Source organism: Triticum aestivum, chromosome 2A, assembly GCF_018294505.1.
Source record: "Triticum aestivum cultivar Chinese Spring chromosome 2A, IWGSC CS RefSeq v2.1, whole genome shotgun sequence".
NCBI lineage: Eukaryota > Viridiplantae > Streptophyta > Magnoliopsida > Poales > Poaceae > Triticum > Triticum aestivum.
Genome location: NC_057797.1, coordinates 432202929 through 432213134, shown reverse-complemented (window position 1 = coordinate 432213134; position 10206 = coordinate 432202929). Strand labels below are relative to the sequence as shown.

The 10206-nt window shown below is 42.2% G+C and overlaps 1 protein-coding gene across 2 annotated transcripts; it reads right to left on the bottom strand.

Annotated features, from left to right (window-relative positions):
• Positions 1-1842: 1842 nt before the first annotated feature.
• On the bottom strand, positions 1843-7258 carry LOC123188907 (RNA-binding protein 1). 2 transcript variants are annotated; one of them, XM_044601186.1, is made up of 3 exons: positions 6875-7258; positions 5704-6565; positions 1843-2127 (listed from the first exon to the last, which is right to left on the bottom strand). In XM_044601186.1, exons 1-2 carry the CDS (start codon positions 7136-7138, stop codon positions 5711-5713), a joined length of 1119 nt encoding a protein of 372 aa, XP_044457121.1. In that variant the 5' UTR covers positions 7139-7258; the 3' UTR covers positions 1843-2127; positions 5704-5710. The 2 variants fall into 2 exon arrangements, with proteins under 2 accessions (XP_044457121.1, XP_044457120.1); XM_044601185.1 differs by having other exon boundaries at positions 1843-2124; positions 6875-7251.
• Between the last annotated feature and the right edge of the window lie 2948 nt (positions 7259-10206).

The following is a 10206-nucleotide window of genomic DNA, read 5'->3' as shown; positions in this document are numbered from 1 at the left end:
GCACCATGCATCTGCATGGACACATGATATTTCACTGGAAAATGTAACATGGCTGATGGCTGTGCATGGCTCACTTGCTACCATGCATGCATGGTTTATTAATTCATCTGAAACTAGAAGAGACCTGGTCTCTGTCTCTACCATTGTTGTGTATGCACCATGCCACCACCTATATGTAGCTAGCAGTGTACCTTCTACCTGATGCGTCTCTATCTCGAACAGTGGAAGGTCCATAGTTTTTTTTTCCTGCTTCCCCATAGACTTCCAATGTATTTCATAGTCACATTGTTCATTCTATTTGTATGTATGTACTCCCTCTGTAAACTAATATAAGACCATTTAGATAGAAAAGATGGAAGCATGACATGCATGCACTTCTCAAAATCCGGTATAACCAATCCTTTAGAAAATGAATCCGACAGAACTGTATATGCGAATCTTGTTGAATACCGTCAAAAGAAGAAATCATCCTACCTGGGATCACCATCCCAACAAACGGACTAAAGTGAACTTATCATGATTTTCCATGAATAGCATGCTCCTGAGTACTGACCATATTGCCGGCATCTTTAAACCAGTAATAGGAGCCTTTTATAAAAGCACAAACTGTGATCAAGACTTGCTAGGTAAAAGCACCAGCGGTAAGACTTTTATTTTGTGCTCTGACAAGTGCTAATAATGTTTGTTGGAGTCTTTCAGCGTCTCATATACTACCTTTCAATGATAAAAAGGTTGTAAATAAACCTTGGTGTGGACCTTGAGGCTAACAACAGCAGTCAAAACTACTTTCTTACATTCTCAAAATGTACAAAAGCTATCTTGGATCACCTGTCACTGCCAGTAATACTCGATACCCTTAGTTAATGGGTGCACTTTCCCTCTCAAGAAAGTAAAGGCAATCGCATTTGCCATTGCTGCTCAGCTTAACCCTACAGCCTCTGAAAAGATTGATGCAGCAGCCCTGCATTGAGAGCAAAACAAAAAAACATTGCTCCCCATATCTTTTTCTCTCACAAGTCACAAACACTATCTTCAATTCAAGCTGGCCCTACCAAACTGGCATCAAAAGAAGAGGGAATATTAACCTTTGGAGTGATGAAACCAGAGGTTTTTGGGTGGGGCGTGTCCAAGGGGCTCCCTCCTACAAAGAAGCTTCACTTCTGCAAGTACTACTAGACCTGTCCCGAAGGAAAGAAAATTAGAGAAACTAACCAAAAGGTGCACTACATAGCATCGCATGGACATGGTGTCATCTCAACAGGGCAACACCAAAGACCAAACCAAACCCCCCAAAAATATAGATTGACATTATGGTGTCATACATCTATCAAACTCATCAAGCATCCCTCCCATCTTTTCTATCTTACTTAAAGCAGCATCCATCCATCAACCCGTCCAATCCTACATGCTGCTCCTGAACCTACCATGGGGCATGTATGATTCGATAGCAACATGTGATGCGGAGAGAAGGACTTGCTCCATGCGTCAGGACAAGGCCTAGAGCTAGAGGGACAGAGAATGACAAGGGGTCACTGCTTCCTCCCCTGGCTGGGTCTTTTGTTTCCCTAGCCTTCTTTTGTGGGCCTACAAGAAACCTACAACTTATAGTAGTGGTAGTAGCTGGTACAAGTGCATCTAGTAGCAAGCATCTTGTCACTCTCCTCTAGTCATCTCCCTCTCGCACATTACACATCAAACAGAGCAAGTGAGCTTGACAGAAACACCCCTCTTTTGCACATTCGGGACATCAATGTATCTGCCGGATATGAATGAAGATAGCAGATGGACCACGTGGATCCAGTTTGCTACCCAACAACCAACAATAAAGGCACTGCACAACAATTGATCGTGGCACCGGTTACATACATGCCAGCACCCATACAGAACCGAGACTGCACGACATCAAATGTTCTGATTCTGATACATTAAAAGGATTTAAGCATTGGTACTAGTCATGTGAGCTCAACAGCCAGTTGGAACTTGAATGTTTTCAGTCTACATGCAGTTGAAACAAGGAATGGGGGTAAGTTGATAATTTCCAATGATGTACTTGTCAACCAAAGAATCTCAGCTCATGTCTTCACAGTTGCGACTTCCGCTGTCATCAGTGTAGAAATAATTGCCCTGCTAACAAAAGAAAACATGCAACCTTTGAAATCTATTTTGATATCAGCCAAACCTGATTAAAAAAGATATGATCATGGGGACAATTATTTAAGAGGACATTGTTTCAGTACAGTAATTATGGACAAACCGGCAAGCACAAGACTAAAAATATATATCCTCATTTATGATTGCATTTCATTTAGTTTTAAGCTTCACTAGAATCTTCTAAAAAATTAAAGATTGAATTACACATTCAAGAGAAAAAAATTAGTCGTGAGAATAAGCAGAAGGCAACTGAGTTTACAAAAGCAAACATGCTGAACAGTTAGTTTATGCCAGAAATTTAAAGAGTTCAGTACAAAGCACTCCCTTTGTTTTTATTTACTCTGCATATTAGCTTCGTTGTAAGTCAAACTTTATGGGAAATAATATGAATGAACTTTTACAATAACAAGTACTACCTCCGTTCACAAATATAAGATGTTTTGGATATTTCAATAAATATATATATATGACCTACATACGGACTGAAATGAGTGAACAAACACACTAAAACGTGCCTATAAACATCCGATTCACAAGAAAGTTAGACCATTTTATATTTGCGAACGGAGGAAGTATATATGATGCAAAAATATATTCAATGATAAATCTAATGGCATTGAAGATGTTAATAAATTTTCCTATAAACTTAGTCAAAGTTTATAAATTTGACTTAAGACAAAGCTAATACGTGGAGTAAATAAAAAACAGAGGGAGTATTATACAAGTACAGAGTAACTCCATACTTTTCACACCGTATGTTCATCTTCATGGTAAAAAAGGTCCGAGTAACTGTACATGTCATTTATCATGGGCATCAACCACCATTTAAAAAAAAACATAATCTTGTGCCTCTAGGTCTGTGCGCATGGGCAAGCTTGGCCTTTATTGGAAATTTGGTGCCTCTAGGTATGTGCACATAACTATGCAAGTCACTGATTCCAAGTAACTAAAACTGCATGAATAGCTAACCAATACATCATATTTTAGACAATGCTTTCATAATTGCGACATGAGAATTACAAAAAAGAACCTTGGGAAGTTCTAAACAAACATGAATCCACGTACTAACAGTTTTTGGTTGCTTACGCCTAATATCACATGCTGACAACCTTTTTTTGTTTTAAGGCTACATGCTAATTTAAGCACAAAAGAAATAAAAAGTGAATTGGCATAGAAAACATATTGCCATATCCCATGAACTATCAAGCCAGCTAAGGGCACAACCATACATCGCACACAGTGCAAATACAAACAATTGTAGCACAGGCCTGCAATATCTGGAAAAAAATACTCCCTCCGTTCCTAAATACATACGGATGTATATAGACATAGTTTAGAGTGTAGATTCACTCATTTTGCTCCGCACGTAGTCTATATTGGAATCTCTAAAAAACACTTATATTTAGGAACGGAGGGAGTATCTTGGAAACTATGGAATGTAAGCACAGATGACAATGGAACAAAACCATATCTCAAGTCTCAAGTCACGTATAATTCAATCAATTCCTACAGGCATATAGTGTCCGATTGCCATTTCACCAATAAACACCAGTTGAAACTACAGAATATCCTATTTATCTTCAGTTCACCATTGACTGGTTCGGTCAAATGAAATCACAACTTATGAAGTTATAATAGTTCTTGACCTTGATTTCCAACTAGTGATGTGTTGATGGTAACATAACATGTCACTATTTTATCAAATTACTAAATGGCAGTAAATCATATTCAGGAGTGACTGACACAGAACAAAAGAAAAAGAAGACCATTTGTTTCACTAGAGAATTGATGTTGAACCGGGTACTCTAAGAAACTCATTCCAAGAACTTCTATTTCAAGGATTGAATTGAAGCTTAACCACCACCACCACCACCACCCCCCCCCCCCCCCCCCGCCCCATCTCTCCATCTAACAAATCCAATGTACTCCCTTCATTCCAATATACTTGTCGTGGTTTTAGTTCAAATTTGAACTAAAACCATGACAAGTATTTTGGTACGGAGGGAGTATAGATAAAAAATGATTACAAAATGGTTGATTTTATCATATGCCTTTATGCAAAGCAATCTCTAAAATCATACATTTATGCTGCATTTTACATGCAATGATTATTAGATAATTCAAATAAAGAGCATGAAATGCAATAAATAGTACTCCCTCCGTCTCACAAGAGGGCCTATAATTTTCAAAAGTCAAACAGTGCATAGCTTGACCAAGTTTATAGGGAAAACTATCGACACTTACAATACTAAATAGATATAATATGAAAATATGCTTCGTTATGTACCTAATGGCATCAATTTGATATCACAGTTCTGGATAGTTTTTCCTACAAACTTGTTCAAAATTTGCACCAATTGACTTCAGAAAAAATTTATAGGCCTTCTTTTAAGAGACGGAGGGAGTAGTGCCTAAATTTATTTTTATGGATGCCTGTTTTTACTTACAATGATATACCAAATAAGTAGACGAGGATAAATAAACAATTAAAAGGAAACATATCAAATACTCACTCCATTCCTAGAAAGGAGTGAAACTTTTTCTGCAAAGTCAAGACAGCTACGCGTTTAAAAGTTTTGGACCCTTTTGCCCCTGGTAGATCACACTCTAAGCAGTTATTAGTTATTAAGACACCACGAACATCAATATTCTTGCTAGCCGTGCTTGCAGGCTGCATTCATTAGCCATTCTGAGCAAGTTTTATTGCTCAGCCCATGCATGACCAATCAGAGGCAGCTAGCTCTACACAGGTTGGCACTGACCATTAGTAACAGCAAGAGAAGGTGAGCACTTAACAATGCACTTAAGGCCAGCAGCCCAGCGCATCTTTGAGGAGTAGAGTGTAGCGTGAAGAGGTATATTAGACGGATTAGTTGAAAAAATATAAGTGTGGCCTGCTTAGTAAGAATGCTAGGAGAAAAGTTTCCCGCCTTGTCTCTAGGAATGGAGGGAGTAACTTGGATTGAGAATTTTTCATGAGATAGACTAAAACATCATAATTGATCAGTGCAGGTTTTTCAAACATTCAAGTAGTTATATTAACTAGTAACTACCCATTATTCAAATTGAATAACTAACCAGCACTATTCATTGGAAAATGACTACATTTAACAGCTCCCTACATAATTTGGATTATTATTATGTGTTCCCAGATTCGTTTTACAAAAAAATAATGAATAAACATGATAGCCTATACAGATTCAAAGATCTCACACTAAAGGCCAGTTCTTTTGGGCGGCTTAAAAAATAAGTTGCCTCTCTCCAGCTTAAAAAAAGCCGCCCTCTAAATTTGTTGAGACTTCTAAATTAGTTATCACATAACTAGTTTAGAAGCCCCAATGAATAAGAGAGTTGGCTTATCGAAAAAGCTGGGGAGGAGGCGGCTTATTTTTCAAGTTGCCAAAAGAACTGGCCCTAAGTTATAAACGACACTAACCAAATCAATGAGTAACTGCTGCAGTTCCACATAACAAGAATACATGTAATGTGCTGCATCAGAGTTAAGAGTAAAGATTAAAACCAGGCTGGCTAATAATAATACAAGTAACTTACCAGAACGTCATTGTGAACCTAGCTTCATGTATTCAAACTTTGTAGCAATGGTAGCAGTGCTGTCAAGTTCTTGTACATCCATAGAGTCTTGGTCATTCATGTAATCTCTGCCACCATTAACGCCATACTGAACAGAAGGCGCAGCACCCGCATAACCACTTCTGTATGCAAAACCATAGCCAGGATACATTGGGGGATATGGGCTATATACTGGACGCCTTGCCACCATGTTTGGAACATTTGCCATGACTGCATGGTTTGGATATGCATTTGCATAGGGATTGCCTCCCATACCAAAATAGAGGCCATGATAGTAGGGATGTGTGGGAACAGGTTGTGGCATATAGCCATTGTAGAAACCATGTCGGTTATTGTACGGTTGGTATGTCGAATCATCAAAGCCAACAGGACCCCTTCCGCCAAAGGTTCTTGAGCCACGACCTCGGCCATTACGGTAATACTGAGCATCCTTGGGGATAGCGATCTTTGCTTCCACCCTTGTCCCTTTCAAGTCATGAAAGCTTTGCCCCATCACCTTTCTCACAGCTTCCTCGGAATCAAAGGTGACAAAACCAAAACCCCTTGACCTGCTTGTCAGGCTGTCGTATATCACAACAACATCTGTTACAGTGCCAAACGCCTCAAAGTAAGCTCTGAACTCCTCCTCTGTGATGTTGTCACGCAAACCACCAATGAATACCTTCTTTGAAGCATAGCTCATACTGTCACTACTGGCCTCGGTACTGTCCCCAGCTTCTTGGTGACCCTGAACCGGACCCTGTTCCAGCTGATGCTGATGCTGATGCACAGGTTGCTCGCCCAAGTTCCGCGGAGGTCGAGCACGCGCCCTCTTAACGTCCACCTGCACGAAAAAAAACACAAAACTGAGTAACTAATGACTATCGCCACCCTAGTACAAAAAATCTCTAGGGACCAATTCAGATATTGCAAAAAAAAATGTCGCACTCCTACATTGCACGGCAGTTTAACAAGGTGAGCCCGCGACAGTACAAGTAATAATCAATCAATTTGCCCAGCCATGAGAGCACGCGTTACCAGATCAAATAATGGCCTACCCAAGTTCGTAAATACTAGTGAGTATCCACAAACTAAAATCAACTTCCAACCTTTGTCTTGCACGCTCAAGAAGAAGGAGATCGAGGGAACTCACCAGTCGGCCGCAGATGAAGTGCTTGGGCCTCTCCCCATCGCCGAGCGCCTTGGCGGCCGCTTCTTCGTCCTCGAACTCGACGAACCCGAACCCGCGGCCGTGGCCCGACTCCTTGTCCCGCATCACGACGATTGAGCGCACCGCACCGAAGCGGGCAAAGTGGCCCCGCAGCTCCGTCTCCTGCGCTGAGGACGGGATGCCACCCACGAACAGCTTGCGGCTCTCCCCCGCCGCCACGTCCCCGGCGTTCTCCGCCGCCGCCATCGCCGACGAAGAGGCTTGTGGTGAGCTAGGGTTCTGCGGGAGGGAGAGGAGGGGAGAAGAGATGGAGGTTGTGTGCGTGCGCGGCGGATTTGTGCGCGACCTGGGTTAAATTTGATTTGTTGCGCTGGGTTTTAGCTTCCGGGAGAGGGGTTAGTGTTGGACAGACGGCTGGGATGCGATCCAGGGGGGGTGGATCTGGGGGATTAGGGTGAGGTGGACTTGGACTGGTGGACTCGAGGGTTTGGGTTTCGGGGCGATGGAGACGCGTCCGTTGACCATTGCGGGCTCCGTGTTGACTAGGGCGTTCGTGGACTGGTCTCCCTCCTCGCCACTCTTTTTTTTAGGGGTACCTCGCTACTACTCATATTGGACTAGGTAAATGACAGTGGGTCCCACGCAAAGAAAGTGGTGGGCCCAGGACGACAAGTTTGGCAAACTCCCGTAGGAAAAAGGTTCGGCGAGACGGAAGTTTCTGGCTGGTGCGTCCCGCCCGGAAGAAAGAGTCTGGACTTCGAGAAACATTTTAGGACCTCTTTGAATTGAATTCTCAAAATGAAGGAATGAAAACACGTAAAAATAGAGTGTCATGTTCTCTTGTATCCAATTTGTTTGGCTCCATAATTCTTGTTGTGATTTTGGTTCAAAATAGAATTATGAAATGGAGTGCACGATTATAAAACTACAAAAAAATAATGGAAGAGTGTTTGATGAGGCAGTATTAATGGGGAATTGAAAAAGGAAAGAGAAAAATAGCTTGGCTAAGTTGGGATAAAATGCGTCTTCCAAAGTCTAAGGATGGTACGGGGTTTAAAGATATGCGGGCTTTTAATCAAGCCTTGTTAGCTAAACAGGCTTGGCGATTAATTGAAACTCCGGATAGTTTGTATGCTCATCTGCTTTGAGTGAAATATTACCCGAATGAGAATCTTCTGGACACGGTATTTTCAGGTAATTCTTTGGTTGTTTGGAAAGGTATTGAATATGGCCTTCAACTAGTGAAAAAAGGTTTTATTTGGAGAATCGGTAATGGGTCTATGGTGCGTATATGACGTGATCCTAGGATTCCAAGAGGTAATGATCTTAGACCAATTACTCCGAAAAGGAATTGTCACTTTAATCATATTTCGGACTTTCTGTTCAACATGGAGCATCCCCAACAACTTTTTTGGGATGTAAATGTGCAGCAAATTCTGAGAATACGTACATTACCAACAAGCCAGGAAGATTTTATTGCCTGGTTTACGAAAAAGTCTGGACAGTTTACTGTTAAGAGCGCCTACAAACTTGCTACTAAAGAACATGACAATTCATTTGCAGGAGGGGCTTCAAGTATGTGTCCAGAGGGAGACCGATCCATATAGAATTATGTTTGGAAGGCTAAAGTTCCTCTTAAAATGTGTATCGCGGCTTGGAAGGCCGCGTCAGGTGCCTTTGCCACTGATCAAAACAAGTTATACCGACACATTTGGTACTACTGATTGTTGTCGGGTGTGCGGCAGAGAGAGGGAAGGTTCTTACCATGCCCTAGTTGCATGCCCTCAAGCACGACTTGTGTGGCAAAGGATGCGAGAGTTATGGTAAAGAGTGGCTAATGCATGTACTTGTGGCGTGTGATAATAAGGTTTGTGATATGGTCATTCTACTTATATGGAGAATTTGGCAACTTCACAATGATGTTGTGCATGGCAAGGAAGTGCCACCGGTTGATGATACTATGGAATTTTTGGATAGTTATTATAAGTCCCTTGATCTAGCCCGGAATTATAGTATGGAAAAAAAATTAAAAGGGAATATGTTGGCACGTGTGACGCCCCCGATTCAATCGTACACTAATCATACACGCAAATGTGTACAATCAAGATCAGGGACTCACGGAAGATATCACAACACAACTCTAGACACAAATTAAAATAATACAAGCTTTATATTACAAGCCAGGGGCCTCGAGGGCTCAAATACATAAGCTCAAATACACAAGAGTCAGCGAAAGCAACAATATCTGAGTACATACATAAGTTAGATAAGTCTGCCTTAAGAAGGCTAGCACAAAAGCAACAACGATCGAAAAGGCAAGGCCTCCTGCCTGGGAGCCTCCTAACTACTTCAGGTCGTCAGCGGTCGTCACGTAGTAGTAGGCACCCTCGATGTAGTAGTAGTCACCAGTGTTGTCGTCTGGCTCCTAGAATCCATCATCTGGTTGCGACATCCAAAAAGAAAGGAAAAGGGGGAAAAGAAAGCAAAGCAACTATGAGTACTCATCCAAAGTACTCAGTAAGCAAGGAGCTACACTATATATGCAACATTATCAAAGGAAGGGTTGTATATGTGGATTGGGCTGCAGAAATGCCAAGATAGAGAAAAGGCCTAGTCCCATCGACGACTAGCATCTTCAGAGGTTTTGCAGCATTAGAAGAGTGCATATTAGCATAATGTAAAGTAGTTGTAGTGTCATCATCCTCACCCAGAGATCCTTTCGACTCCCTGCGAGAAAGCAATCCCATAGCCATACTATCCAGTTATCACCTCAAGGATACAGTTCTAGTTGTATCGATCGGGATACAACTCCGAGTGTCCATTACCGTAGGACAGGCTATCGATAGATGTTTTCTTCCCTGCAGGGGTGCACCAACTTACCCACCATGCTCGATTAACTCTGGCCGGACACACTTTCCTGGGTCATGCCCGACCTCGGCCAAACGATACGCCACAACCCGACCTAGGCTTAATAGAGAGGTCAGCACGCCGGACTAAACCTATGCCCCTAGGGGTCTTGGGCCATCGCCCTGGGAACTCCTGCATGTTGTGTGGGCGGCCGGTGAGCAGACCTAGCCTCCCTTATACAATGCGAGGTGTTCCAGTCCAACCCGGCGCGCGCCGCTCAGTCGCATGACGTCTATTAAGCTTCGGCCGATGCATACGATGCAGAACGTCCATAATATGCACACGTGATGGTTAGTGCTATCAGGCCAGAGGCCCCTCAGATCAAATATCCAAATCATAGTGGATTAGGAACGCGCGGTAACGAACAGAGACCCATGATCGATGTGACCCCGTCGCCCCGTCTCGAG